At 38.5% G+C, this 15,700-nt stretch overlaps 1 protein-coding gene across 1 annotated transcript; it reads left to right on the top strand.

Moving 5' to 3' along the window:
• Positions 1 to 12,676: 12,676 nt before the first annotated feature.
• On the top strand, positions 12,677 to 14,995 carry K441DRAFT_707262 (uncharacterized protein). Its single transcript, XM_067653714.1, has 2 exons — positions 12,677 to 14,102; positions 14,153 to 14,995. The coding sequence occupies exons 1-2, from the start codon at positions 13,082 to 13,084 to the stop codon at positions 14,629 to 14,631; spliced, it is 1,500 nt and encodes a 499-aa protein (XP_067500687.1). The 5' UTR covers positions 12,677 to 13,081; the 3' UTR covers positions 14,632 to 14,995.
• Positions 14,996 to 15,700: the final 705 nt, after the last annotated feature.

Genomic DNA, 15,700 nt, shown 5'->3' with positions numbered 1-15,700 from the left:
ATCCAACTATATATAGAAATCTTCCCACTTATTGTTATATCGCTGCCTATACTACTTTTAGTATAGCTATTAGAGTGTATACGGCTTATCTATAAGAAAGTATCTTCTTATTACTGTATTGTAATAGCCTTTTATATATTGTTCTTTGAACCTAGTTAGAATTCCTAAATCCTCTTTGTTTTCCAGTTCGGTAAGCCACTTAGCTTTAAGTATACCTACTCTTAGCCTATTAGTAATCCTTTGTACTAGTACTCTATCCCTTATACGTCCCAATATGCTAGATCTCTTATCTAGTTTCTATTCTTGCCATACAATAATTCTTTGCCTGAATTCTTCCATAGTTTCTTTTAGTTTGCGTCTTATAGATTAATCTTTAAAGTCTTCTTACTTCTTGATTTTGGTATCAACTTTTTAATCCTTAGGTCGAATACTGTGTCCTCCTAGTAAGTCTTCTAGGTCTATATACCTATCTCCTAGTCTAGTCGCTGTTTGCGCTATAGATTCCCTAATCTATAAAGAAGCCTCTTACCTCTTATTTATGGGTGCCCTAATTTATACTCCGAATTCTTAGCCCCTTAGATTCCTTAATCCCGAGCTTACTTCTAACTTAAGCTTAGCTCCAGCCTTAGTTTAACTAGGCTTGCTTAGTATTCTTATCTTATCTTAAGAATCTTATGCCCTTAGGAAACTTCGTTCTAAGCTTATTTATATATCACTAAACTAAGCCGTTGCTCTGCTCTATCGGTTATTATCTATTGTAGGTCCTTAAGCTTGCCTTATCTCGTTTTAAGAATCTTAGTTATCTCGTATCTCATTATAAGAATCTTAAGCCTTTAGCCTTTTGCCTTTATCAAGTGCCAAAGTGGCTCGCTGTCCTACTTCTTTTGCGTTTCGCAAAGCAATAGACATTGTATCTAGTGGGGTCTTAATCCCTACTAACGTTCCCTATTCTATAGTAGAATCGTCCTCTACTTCTAGTATAACATCTCTAATAGCTACGTATTCCTAGTAAACCGCCTTTATTGCCTTATTGTTACGGAATGCTTCGCCTTTATTAAATTTATTGTCTTTAATATCCGATCTGCGAGCTAGTTTGTTAGTTCCTTAATATTTTAATAAACTTAGCTCCTATAGCCAATAGCTTACGCCATACTTAGCGTTCTTATAAATTCAGTATACGTTATTATAACAAAACGTAAAACTTCTAATTAAACATTCCTTTGTTCCTCGCAGTATATTATTATCCCTCTATATATATATGTCGTCTACTAGTCTTATCCCTTTTACTATATAGTAACTCTGCCCACTTTTACAGTCTCTAACGTAATGACCCTATTTTCCGCAATTTATATAAGCTCTTTCTTTAAACCATTTCTTTTATTATAGAGTCCGCCTAAACGTCTTCTGCTACTAAGATCCCTAGTTTAGCCTCTGCTCCTTAAACCTCTAATTACTTAATCCTTATCCTCTGGGTTTCTATAGTTGTTTACTTTATCTCTTATAGGCTTCTTTTATACCACTTAGGTTTATTAGCTCTGCGCTATACTATAGTTTTTAACTTAGCTTTAGTCGTTACGTACTTTACGCCTTATATTGTAGTGGGGTAAAATGGCTTACGCCTAGTACCTTGGCATTTTCCTGTATATATCAGGCCTTCGGCTTCCCTCCTTCTTACACACCACGACCTACCGGAATACATTCTTTCCTTTCTTCTTACTGACTGCTTTCCTACTGATTGATTACGACTGACGACCGACCGACCGACCGACCGACCGACCGACAGACAGACAGCACTGTGACTTTCCTATCTGAGAGTGGTCGTACCCTCCCACAATATAACTATAAAACTCTATCCTAGCCTCTCTTAGCCTGTTCCCTTTAGTAGATCCAATTATTAATCTTAATTACTTAATCTATTAGTTCCCTTAGGGTATCCGCATCTTTTATTAGGATAATCACGTTCTAGACTTTAGCCTTAAGTCCTTACTTATACTATGCTATAAGCGCCCTATTATTCCACTCTACTTATATTGCTAACGTCTGGAACTGCGTTATATACTTAATTGCTAAGGTTTATTATATAAGGTCTTGGAGTTTTCTTTCCACTATAGTTACTGCCTCTAGGTCTCCGAATATCTATATAAGTCGCTCTATAAATCCGTTCTAGCCTAAGAATATAAACTATACCTCTTAGTTTATAGTCGTTATTCCATTTACCTAGATTTCCGTAAGGTAAGGCTTAAACCACTTAAGTGCTCTTCCTATTAAGAATAATCCCGTATACGCTATTTGATCCATAGGTATTACTAGCTTTACTCCCTCTTACATAACCTTAAAGTGCATTTACGTAAGGAATCCTTTAAGCTTTAACTTTTCTCCTAAGAATCTTTTAATTGATAGTAACTTAACCTTTACTACGCCTATCCTATTAATCCTATTTTCCAACGTCATGTTATTTTCTGTTAACTAGTTAACTATCTTTTATAGCTGCCTAACCGTTACAGGTTGTTATAAGTTAGTGTCTACTATATTAGTGTCATTACCTGACCTTAAAGTAGTTGCCGCCGTCAATAGCGTTGTGGTGGCTGCTTTTGGTGGCATATTGTTTAACTTTCTGTACTTAATACTGTAACTAGGTAGTAATTGTGTAACGGAACCTTATAGCAAGAACTACGATAGGCTCGTTAATAGGCTAGGTGTATAGGTGATGTAAGTTAAAGTTAATAAGTAATAATAACTGGTAGAGTGGTTGCCTAATAGATTAACTTTAATTGTATTCTAAGAATTACTACAAGGAAGGAACTATCTAGGTAGGGACTGAGGGTCCTTAAATACACAACCATACTCCTATAAAATCCTTCTTATACGTAATATACGTGTGCTCTATCTGCTCTGTTACAGATTACGCAGATCGTATAGATTATACAGATCACCCTACGTGACCTCAGTTACTATTCCTCGTCACATAGCTCTATCGGCTCTATCCTAGACCGTGCCTAAATTAACTAACTAGCTTCTTCCGACTCCTCTCCAAGTAGTCGCAACATCGTACTTAAAGCGTCCGTAATAGCTACTATATAAAAATTTTAAGAGTTAACAACTAAGTAAGAAATTAGACTATATTAAACTAGAACCTTTTAAAATTATATAAAGAATTCCACCGGTTACGTTTAAGTTAAACCTACTAGCTAAAATAAAAATCTATCCTATATAGTATATTGCGATACTAAAGCCAGTATATAGGAATGTTAAGCTACTAGTTTACAAAGCAGACACGTATAAAGGATAAGAAGAAGACAAATAGTAAGTTTTAAAGATTGTTAGTTATAAGGACATTAACAATAAAATATAGTACGAGGTTAAGTAAATAGGCTATACTAAAACTACCTAGAAACTACTAGAGAATCTAAAAAACGCTATAGGAAAGGTACAGGAGTATTAAAAGAAATTAGGTTAAGTAGTATTAATAAAAAAGAATTACTAAAGAATGAGTCGCCTAAGGGGGACCTAAGAAGAGTAGTGTTACGGCACTAGCAGAACTTAATAGAACCTTACACCGGCAAATTGCCACAGATTGCCGCATATTACGGTCACGTGACGCGAAGATCTTATAAAACATCGAACGGCGCTTCTTTTCTTCTCCTTTTCTTTCCTTAGCTTTAGATTCTTATTTATAGACAATCCAATCGTACAGGTTTGCGCGACCCTTTTACTGTACTTATATCTTAATTAACTAAGTCGCTAATATTATCTAAAGCTTACTCTACTCTTTCTTCCTAAGAAGGAACTTAAATATATCTATAAGAANANAGAATAGGANCCTAAGGANATTACTAGGACNATAAGGANAGGACCTAAAAGAAAAGAANANAACCNTAAGGAAAGGACCTATAAGACACGCATAGACTAGAACCCCTAAAGAAATTACTTAGAATTACCTAATACCCCTACTACTATGCCACAAACTATAGTAGTAGGTAAAGCAGCTGTAGGACCCTTAAATACTTTAGATAAAGAAATAATTAATGTTTTAACCCCCTAGGCGGAGCTTGCGGCTGCTAATACTAAAATTAAACAATTACGAGAGCTGCTTAAAGCTAGAGATACCCCTATATCTAATAATAAGTTATTATTAGACAACTAAAGACTTACTATAGTCCTTTAGGCCCTATCCTAGCGCCTTAGTAGATTTACTAAGGCCTATATAGTACTGAAGCGGTTAGTAAAGGTTGCGGACCCTTTACTACTTATAGACGGAACTGACCCTATATTTAATAATTAGAAGCTTTAATTATAGGATAAGCTTAAAGTTAATATAGACTACTTCCCTAACGCCTAAGCTAGAATGGCCTATATCTTTAGCCGTACTGGCGAAGACGCCTAGACGTATTTATGCCTGTAATATACTAAAGACTTAGTAGACCCTTTTATCTCTAAAGAAGAAATAATTAAATACTTATCTTCTATTTATAAAGACCCTTTTAAAGTATAGAACACTTGCCTTAGCTATAAAAGCCTAAATATAAAAATAACGGAGACCTTTTCGGCCTTCTAAACCCGCTTTTTATACCTGGCCAGATAGGCCTAGATCCCCTAAGAAGACCTACTACTAAACCTCTTTAATAAGCTTACCCTGGACCTATAGCGGGCCGTATTACTAGCTTATACTATAGTATAGACATTAAAGGAACTTATAGATTATTGCCTAGTTATTAACTAAGGCCTCCGTTAAATTAAGGTACGCGCTAATTAGCTAAAAACTAAAAACCTTATAAACCAGGCCGTAAGTACTATAAGTATAGCCTATAGTGCCCTAGTATAATCGGCAACTCCTATAGTTAACCTAGCAGTTAGCCGCGTAGCTACCTTTGTTGTGGGCCTGGTATATACCTAGCCTATATATAGTGACCCCTATATATAGGCCCTTAGCAATTAAGGAGCTTACTTCTTATATAGTTAAATAGGCCACCCTATAAGAAACTGCCTAATAAAGGTAAAGATAAATAAGGTCCTATTAATTTAGGAGGATAGTACGGAGCTAGAAAAAGAGGAACCCTAGAGGAAGACTCCTCTTTAGGGTTAAAAGGGATTAATATATTATATATTAATCTAGGTTAGCTAGTTAGTAGAAGAAGCTGCACTATCCCTTATACTTTATTTCGTAATAGATATTAAGTTTTAACCTTTGCTTTAGCTAACTTAGGAGTAAATACCTTTACCTTAATTAATATAAAGTGCGCTGCAAAACTAGCTAACTTTTTAAATATACCCCTTAAAGAACTGCCTAAACTAATCCCTATTTACGGTTATAATGGATAAATAGGGCTACCTATTATAACTATCTTGCGGATTTACCTCCACGTTAATAGATAAAGGTAGTATAACATCCCCTTTCTTATTATGGACTTAGGAAGCCATAATATAATCTTAAAAAGAAAATGGCTAGCCTATTTAGGCTTATAGCTTAAAGTATAGAGTAGACGGCTTATTTAGCCTAAAACTCTACCCTTAACCCCTTCCTTTATAAAAGAAATTAGTATTATAATAGAAAACCTTATACGGCCCTAGATTAATACTATTTACTAGGCCGATGCTATACGTAGAGACTAGGCCTTTAAGAAGGACGTATAGCTTAACCTATAACGGATCCGTATACTATACCGCCCTTAAGGCTACTTATATTACACTACCCGCACTAAAGACCTAGGAAGTCGGTAATAACCTAGCTAAGTTCCCTATAAAGAACCCTATAAAGCTATAAAGGAAAGCTAGGGATATTAGACGCTATACTAAACTAATAGATAGGAAGGATAATTTATAGAAAATGGAACGTAAGCTAAGGAAGACTATAAACCCTATACCGCAAACTACGGCCTAATAGATACTAAAGAAACCTATAGACCTCTTACCAGTTAATGTCTACTATATTAGCGCTATAGGATTCTACTAGAACCTAGTTTAGCCTAATACCGTTACCTTTATAACTAGCCTATATAAAATTAACCAAATAATTAAGGAAAAGAAAAGTAGGCTTATAGATAAAGAACTAGTGGAGTAAAAACTACCTAATTAATACCGGAAATTTAAGGACGTATTCTCTAAGGTAGTGTCTAATATGCTTTTACCTTACTGACTATATAACTATAAGATTAAGATCGAGTAAGATAAAGGAAATACCCTTAGCTTTAGCCCTCTCTACCTATAGTTTATTGCTAAATTATAGGCTATAAAGTAGTACCTTATTAATAACCTAAATAAGGGCTTTATTAAGCCTAGCTAAGCCCCTTTTAACTTACCTATTCTCTTTATTAAAAAGCTAAATAGAGGACTACGCTTCTATATTAACTACTATAAGCTAAATAATATAACCCGCAAGGACCACTACCTACTACCCTTACTTAATAAGGCTTTTACCTAAATAAGTAGAGCTAAGGTTTTTATAAAGCTTAATATCCGCTAGGCCTTTTACTAAATTAGGATAGACCCCGGGTCTAAGAATCTTACTATATTTTAGACCTATTACGGAACGTATAAATATAAGGTACTTCCTTTTAGACTAACTAATAGACTAGCTACGTACTAGCGGTATATAAATAATATACTCTTTAACTACCTTAACGACTTCTATACGGCCTATTTAGATAATATTATAATCTACTTAGAGAATAAACTAGAACATAAGGAGCACGTCTATAAAGTCCTATAATAGCTCCGCAAAGCTAGCCTTTAGGCTAATATTAAGAAGTTAGAATTTAGTATTAAGCGTATAAAGTACCTAGGTTTTATTATTAGTACGGACGGAATTAAGGCCGACCTAAAGAAAACAACTATAATTAACTAGTGGACGCCCCCATAGACCGTAAAGGGGGTATAATCGTTTTTAGGTTTCTATAACTTCTACTAACACTTTATTAAGAACTATAGTAGAATCGCCCGGCCTCTTAACCGCCTTACTAGGAAAGACTAGCNCTTTTACTTTNACGCTATATATATATAGGCCTTTAATAAGCTTAAAAAACGGCTAGTGTCGGCCCCCCTACTTCCCCACTTTAACCTAGAATGGCCCTTAATGCTAGAAACTAATGCCTTAGACAGCGTAATAGCTAGTGTTTTTTCCCAGAAGCAACCGGACGGAGAATAGCACCCTATTGTATACTATTTAAAGACTATAATAGATGCTAAACTAAACTACCATATCTATAATAAAGAAATGCTGGCTATTATCTCTAGCTTTTAGCACTAGCGTATATAGCTAGAGGGGACCCCTAAACCTATTAAAGTAGTGTTAGATTATAAGGCCCTAGAATACTTTATAAGCTACCTCTAAACCGTGACGGATATAATATAGTTATAATCCTAGTTAACTACTTTAGCAAGCGCCCGTTCTTAATTCCCTATTATAAGAATATTAATGCTAAAGAGGCAGCCTAACTATATATCTACTACGTCTACCGAATTTACGGACTACTAGACACTATTATATCTAACTATAAGCCGCAGTTTATATTAGCCTTTTAGAATAAGTTTACCTAAATCTTAGGTATTAAGCTAAAGCTTTCTATAGTATATTACCCCTAGATAAACGGTTAAACGGAGATTATAAATTAATACTTAGACTAGAGACTCTGGCCTTTTATTAACTACTTCTAGGATAACTAGGCTAAACTATTGCCCTTAATAGACTACGCCTAAGCGACCCTACCCTACGACTCTACCGGATTTGCCCCTATTTAACTAGAAATAGGTTACCTACCCTATATAAGCTTTAACTAGGAAAGACTAGAAGGGCCCTAGACTATACGCGAAAAACTATCTTATAAGGAAGCCTAGTAGTACGCTAAGCGCTTAAAAGAAGCTTAGAAAGTAGCCTATATAAATCTAAAAAAGGCCTAGAAATTAATAGAATAGTAGGTAAATAAGTATAGGCGCGAGCCTAACTTTACTATAGGCGATATAGTTTAGGTTATAATAAAGAACTAAAAGATAGAACGGCCTAGCTATAAGCTAGACTATAAAATAGCAGGACCGTATAAGATTCTTAATAAAGTAGGCAACTTGTATAAGGTTAAGCTCCTAGACTTAATTAAAGTTTACCCTATCTTCTTACTAGATAAGCTATAGAAAGCTATAAATAACCTATTACCTAGATAAAAGAATAAACCTCCCCTGCTAATTTAAGTTAATGGCGATAATAAATAGGAAATTAAAGAAATACTAGCCTGTAAACTTATAAAGGGAACGTTAAAGTATTATATTAGTTAGAAAGGATATAACCTAGACCCTACTTAGTACCCTATATAGAACCTTATAGGTAGTTCCTATAATCTTTAAAAGTTTTATAGCCGTTACCCTAATAAACCTAGACCGCTAAAGTACCTAGACAAGTAAATAGAATACTAGTATAATAAAGATAATAAGCTACTAGAAGAATATAAGGATAAAAACGCCTTAGAAATTTCTTAGTTATATAAGGTGTTAAGATATCTAGGAACTTTAACCGGCGGTTAAAGTTATTTAATTAGTTAGATTCTCTTACTAAGACTTTTAGCAACAAAGCCTAAGGGTAGGCTTTTTTAGAGGGGGGGGTAATGTTACGGCACTAGTAGAACTTGGCAGAACCTTACACTGGCAAGTTACCACAGATTGCCGTATATTGCGGTTATGTAACGCGAAGATCTTATAAAATATCGAACGGCGCTTCTCTTCTTCTCCTTTCCTTTCCCTAGCTTTAGATTCTCGTTTACAGACAATCCAATCGTACAGGCTTGCGCGACCCTTTTGCCGTGCTTATATCTCGATTGACTAAGTCGCTAACAAGTAGTTGTCGAGCTACTTGGATTTATTTCCTTCTCTATTAGAGGAGAATCTATTCTTTTATTACTAAGTTCCTATAAACCTTATTCCATAAGTTTCTACTCCTTAAAACGTACCTTCTTACGCACCTTCTTAAGACGGATTAACTGAGCGGACGCCGTGAGATAAGACTTAAGGGCCCATTACTGAGCATTAGTAGCCTCTTATTCAGCATCCTAAGAACGGCGTAGTTCCGCCAGAGTAATAGATAGTTTATTATCTAGCTACGTAGCAGTAGATTAAATATAAGACCCTAAAACAAATTAATTAGGGAACTAGATAACTATTAAGAGTAATAGGTTATATATATTTAGTATTAGAGACGGAGCAAATGTTATAGAACGAACAAATATTTACTTTAGTGTACTTTAAGTAAGAGGACGGTTATCGCGAAGATAGGTTCGCCAACGTAATATAAACTAACCCCTTTTTCGAACAGCGAGAATATAAAGATGGTATAATCTCACTAAGAGATAGTATTGTAGCAATAGTGCGAGCACGACAAGCAGTTAAAGAAGAAATTGCTTTAGGTATAATAAGCAATAATATTAACTAAATTAATTAGACGGATATTATACCTCTAGTAAACAACTTAAAGATATTTTAAATCTTTAAGAATAAAAATAAAGAGGAGGGAGATAGTATTACGGATACTTTAAGTATAATATTATAACTACTTAGGGAAGAGTTGGAAGAAGTTAGTTAGTTAATTTAGGTATAGTCTAGAATGGAATCGGTAGAACTATATAATAAGGAATAGTAGCTAAGGTTATATAATATAATCTGTATAATCTATAGGATCTATAATAGAGCAGATAGAGTATATATATATTATATATAAGAAGGATTTTATAGGAGTATGGTTGTGTATTTAAGGACCCTTAGTCCCTACCTAGATAGTTCCTTTCTTATAGTAATTCTCAGAATACAATTAGAGTTAATCTATTAGGCAACCACTCCACTAATTATTATTATATTATTGACTTTAATTTGCATTACCTACACACCTAGCCTAATAACGAGCCTATTGTAGTTCTTGCTACAAGGTTCCGTTACATTATTAATAAAAAGACGTATAAGAGGCGACAGCTTATAAACTAGAAGAAAATTAAAATAAAGATATTATTATTAGAACCTATTTTAGGTAAATAGGGATAGTAGCTTATAAACACGTTATATAGGATAACCTCTAGATTAACTTATAACAAACTTTTATAATAAGAAAGGTAAATCCTATCTAATTTTTTTTTTTTTTTTAGTTTTATTATAAAGGCATTATAAGGAGCTATAGTAGAAGAAGAATAGAGGAACTGAGGATAAAGTAAGGTTCTATACTAGTAAAGGACTAGCTATAAGCCGCATTATAGAGTACCTTTTTACTAAGAATTTTCCCTAGTGGTTTTAGCTAGAACTCTATAAAAGCTTAGTAGAGGTAAAGTCTTAGAGGACTAAGACCCTTAAAGGGGAGGCAATTATAACAGAATTCCCTAAAAAGTACATATTAGATAAGATAAAAGGAGGTCTTATCTATGTTTTATCTACATTTTAGAAGATATAGTTAGATAAATAAAGGGTAAAGGGTTTTACTAGCGTCTTAAAAGGATTATATAGGGAGCTAGTTCTCCTCTAAAGAAGAACTGGCAATTAGTCTCTAAATAGAAGAGGTTAGAAAGCATTTATCCTTTATTTATAAAGATCGTTCTACCTTAACTTATCTTCTACTTACCTATAACTCTTATTCTATACTGTTAATTAGATAATTATACGTTCTGGTTAGACTGGCCTCTTACAGTCTAGTAGGAGTTATTTAGAAGTTTATACAATCTATAAAAGATTATAGTAAGGTTATTTTTTGGTAAAGTAGTAGGGAGGATTTCTAAAGCCTATACGTTATATAGCATTACTAAGTCTAAGCCTAAGTTTTTTATACTTATACTAGCATACGCAATTCTAAAACAATATTTATATTGCTTTAGTAGTTAGACCAGGCTTTTTATACTTATATTTTAATATAGAGAATTATTAAAGTCTTTAGGATTATTAAATAGTTAGACTCCGATAGCTGTGCAGTATATATCTTTGTTTAAGAAGTCATCAGTAATAACTTCAGCAGCTCTATGAGAACTGGGCTAACATCCCACAAACCTTCTAGAAGGACTACGGTACATCCTACTTTGTTTCTCAAAGGTTGTCGGAAGATCTTCAGACACTGATCGCGAACACCAATTGAGTAGCAATCTCTACCTGAAGTAAACCTTGAAACTACAAATAGAAAGCTTATGGTTATGTTGAGCTCATCATACCTGGACGTGACATCTCGAATCCATGTCCAGGCTTTGTTAATGGCTCATACAAATGATTTATTATACAGCTGTTCGATCGTTCTCCCTATTGAACAATGTGCCTTTTAGGCCCGTTGGCGCCGTGGAGGAAAGCTGAGGCTCTAAGGCGTCACATTCGTTGGCATCATTAGTGGACGGAAACGACCAAATTGTGGAAATATTTCACACAGTTGATTAATATATGATCAGCTCTTTTATACTAGATTCTTACTGTAATGAAGACATGCACGATCGTTTGAAGTGGTAAGGATTGGATATTATCACGATCTTGGGTTTTGATCGGAGGGGGGTACTACGTTTCTAAGGCTTTGGCGTGCTACTAATGCTGCGGCTGCGTCATTTTCGGCCGTGGTGCTGGCAGCTTCGTGGAGGAATGTTGGGGATGGAATACAACCGAACTGGGATGCCGAACCGAAAGTGCATGGACGGTACCATTGACTGGGGGAAAATGCGTTGTAATTCAACCGAGGCGCCTTTAAGCGTGCCTGTTGCGGAATAGCTCGATATATTGAAGGGCGGGCAAATGGTGATTTCTGCATTTGTTGTCGCCTGCGTCGCTTTGATGCCCGGTGCCCTGTGGAGTCGGGAGTGGCTTTGCTGATCGATGGGGGTTCCACATTTCTTAGCGAACGGGTCATGGGGCGTGCCGTCCTTGGCGCAGATGACAGAATAGACGGCTTACTCAAGTCGATGATACTTTCACATGCTATATATGCTGGGATTGCTCAGGTACCAGACTGAGGAAGAAGCGATATGCGAGTCCAGCAGCGTCGAGGTAGAGGGGAGATTCACGTGTAATTTCCCCCATGGAAAAGAAATGTCGGGTTGCGCTAAGACTTTATGCACACCCAACAAAACAACCTCGGGCCCAACGAATTGTTGTTCCGGACTATTTTAGCGGACACGATCTACGTCCCTGCAGAAGCCCAGTCCGACCGAGATCTGATTGCGGGTCCCCAAAGGCGTCCCGTCAGCTTTTTCAACCAGCTCACCCACTCCCCCACTGCCTATTAGAGGCCTGGGATCGGGCAGCCCCTGCGACACAGTCGCGCCTTCACATGCATCAGTAAATGCAACCATCCAGCACGCCAGCATCAAAGTGCATGTTCGTCTGTTCCACGTCCGAGTATGATCAGTGGACCGCGTGATATGAAAGCGTCAATCTAGCGGTCTGCTTGGATAGGTCAAGCGCCAAGGCGAGCGGACGTGTGCGATCTTCGACAGCAAAAAAGTTGCCCCGGTGGAGAGGATCTTTCAAGAGCTGAAATTTTCAGGCTAACGGGGACGCAAAGGCGGCGACCTCTCACCACATGCAGGGCTTAGAAGAGCACTCAACTGCTTTCCAGCGCTGTAAATCGTTGATAGCGGAGGCCAATGGATGGAGGGGGGAAAGTGGCAGCGAGCTGAAAGGCCGTCCTCTTTTTATATACAAATGCATTCGTCTCTAGATGACGGAGCCTGCTGGGGCGGTTGCCGTAATCTAGCCTGTTGCCCCTGGGAGACCCCTTCTCGAATACCTTCCGCGCCTCGCTAAACTCGGTCCAACTTTTAGACTAGGGACTTGATAAATTTCTGGACACCGCCATGCCATCTTTTAAATCTCCGCCTTGCCCTTTCCGCTCTTGTCCCCCTTTGTGTTTCTCGTTGTCCTGGTCGACTACATTCTCTAGGTCTAGGAGTTGTGTAGTCATCTGTCATTCGGGTTAGAGTTGGACTCATTTTTACTGCTTCCCAACACATCAGTAACCGATACCCAACAAACCTCAGACAGAGTCTGACCGACGATTGCTTTCTCGACTTCTATTTCTCTGCAACCAGTGCCCCACGCGCACCATTGACAGCTTTCCATCAATTGTTCAACCAGAAAATCTTCTCGAACCGTCAATATGGCCACGACTGCTCGAGCCCAAAACCCTGTCCTACGGAGGACAATAACTTCCGACTCGAGCCCTGCGTCGTCCGCGAACTCTGTGTCCGCTTCTCCTTCAGACTCTCCAGCTCAGTCTCCCTCGGCAACTTCATTATCCTCGCTCGGATCCGTCGATGAAATTGAGATGAAGAATTCCCGCGGAGTGCTTTTGGACACATACGGCAACGAGTTCCAAATTCCAGATTTCACCATCAAGCAGATTCGGGACGCAATCCCAGACCACTGCTTCGAACGCTCCGGTGTCCGTGGTCTTGGATATGTTGCCCGCGACATGGCCTTTCTTGCAACCACCTTTTATATTTTCAGCACCTTTGTAACTCCAGAGACGATACCATCGATGCCAATTCGAGCTAGCTTGTGGGCATTGTACACGTTTGTACAGGGGCTTTTCGGCACGGGATTATGGGTTCTCGCCCACGAGTGTGGTCATCAGTCTTTCTCGCCGTCGAAGACGCTCAATGACACCGTTGGTTGGATCTGCCATTCGGCTTTGCTAGTGCCATACTTCTCATGGAAGATTTCCCATGGCAAGCATCACAAGGCCACTGGTAATATGGAGCGTGATATGGTCTTTGTGCCGAAGACTCGGGAGGAATTCAGCTCTCGTGTCGGCCGTTTCGTTCATGAGCTTACTGAGTTAACGGAGGATACTCCAATCGCCACTGCTATAGACATGGTTAGCCAACAGCTTGCAGGCTGGCCTATGTATATTTTCACCAACGTTACCGGTCACAATTTCCACGACCGTCAGGCTGAAGGGAAGGGCAAGGGGAAAGCAAATGGCTTTTTTGGTGGTGTTAACCATTTCATACCATCAAGCCCTCTGTACGAGAAGAAGGATGAGCATCTGATCCTTTTGAGCGATCTTGGCCTCGGGATTACTCTGAGCATTCTTTTCCTAGTTGGAAAGGCCTACGGCTGGGTAAACTTACTCGTGTGGTACGGTATCCCGTATTTGTGGGTGAACCACTGGCTAGGCAAGATTGTCCTGCAACAGCACCATCTCCAGTGAGCTAATAAATTTCAGTTGCCATCACGTACCTTCAGCACACTGACCCTACTCTTCCTCACTATGATGCGCATACCTGGACCTTCACTCGCGGCGCTGCTGCAACAATCGATCGCGAATTCGGTTTCATCGGTCGTACACTCCTCCACGGAATCATCGAAACCCATGTCCTCCATCACTATGTCTCTACAATTCCCTTCTACCATGCTGATGAGGCTACTGAGGCCATTAAACCAGTCATGGGTCAGCACTACCGCGCCAACACTGAGAATGGGTCGCTAGGATTCCTGCAGAGTATGTGGACCAGCGCCCGCATGTGCCACTGGGTTGAGCCTAGCGAAGGTGCCCAAGGAGAGGGAGAGGGTGTGTTCTTCTTCCGCAACAGGAACGGACTCGGTGTACCACCACAGAAGCTGGCGGCGCCAGTGGCCAAGCCGATCGCCGGTACGGGGGCAAAGATGAATGTGATTGTCGGTTCCGAAAGCGATAATGAGTAAATATACGCTGCAGGGAATGAGTTATGATGAATCTGTTAGGGCATGTAATGGATGTATTCGAGATCCGATCGTTGTATTCTCGGTTGGAGTTAAGACGGTTGCTGTTGGTTTATAACGGAAACTTTCTCCGTTCATCTTCTCCCCCTTTCTTTAACTTTTTTGAAAGCCTTCGGGTGTGCATTGGGAGCAACCGAAAAGCGCATTATCCATCTGTTTTTTCTTGAAAATTGCCATCTGACCGGCTTAGAGTAGACCGATATATCCCTGTCCTAAATACGGTATAGCTAGTCGATATCTTTAGATAGCTCTGAAGGTTTTACATAGAACTCAATATCATTTAAGAACAATCCGCTTCATTCGAAGGACTTTATTTGGAACAAGACAATGATGATGTTCTTATCATGATATTCCTAATTGGAGAGGGGTGTGTGGGAACAGATATGCACTGCCTTGTGCGACTTCGGACAGATGATGTCGGGAAACACTCATGTCTCACGCAACCACTCGTCGAGTCTTTTGCCGCATTCATAACAGCTCTAACTTCATATGGTTTTATTCATCCCACAGTGGCAATATGCTCTTGTTGAGGTATTGATATCATAAGCTCAACGGTGTTCAAAGAAGGCCTAATTGAAGAGTGTATAGTGGGAACAAATAGATGCTCCAGTGATAATTTCAACTAGACTGAGTTTGGTTTGCTTGGGACTTTCGAAGAGCATGGTCTGAATACAATTAGATGACTGAGGATAGGATATCTCTCAAGGAGGTAGGGTTAGTAAGGATGCGTCGTAGGTTTCAATGGAATGAAGAACGTTTGCAGAGACCTGCGATGTCGAATCAATAATGGCATTTCCACCAAGCGCACAAAGCTTGCCTCAAGCAGTCGTTTTCGTCTAACAGGCGCTCGTGTCTAATGCTAGAAGAGTTTCGAATCATTTAGAGCTCCTATGCATCTTACCAGCAAACTTAGCCATCAATTTTAAGAAGGTCCAAGGAAGAGTGAATACGCGGTGTCCTTGGCCCACAACATAACAAAACGAAAGGCAAAGTATCGTCGCACTAGTGCACC

Source organism: Cenococcum geophilum, assembly GCF_001692895.1.
Source record: "Cenococcum geophilum 1.58 unplaced genomic scaffold K441scaffold_40, whole genome shotgun sequence".
Classification (NCBI taxonomy): Eukaryota; Fungi; Ascomycota; class Dothideomycetes; order Gloniales; family Gloniaceae; genus Cenococcum; species Cenococcum geophilum.
The sequence above is the reverse complement of the archived record's forward strand: the minus strand, read 5'-3'. Positions and strand labels throughout refer to the sequence as shown.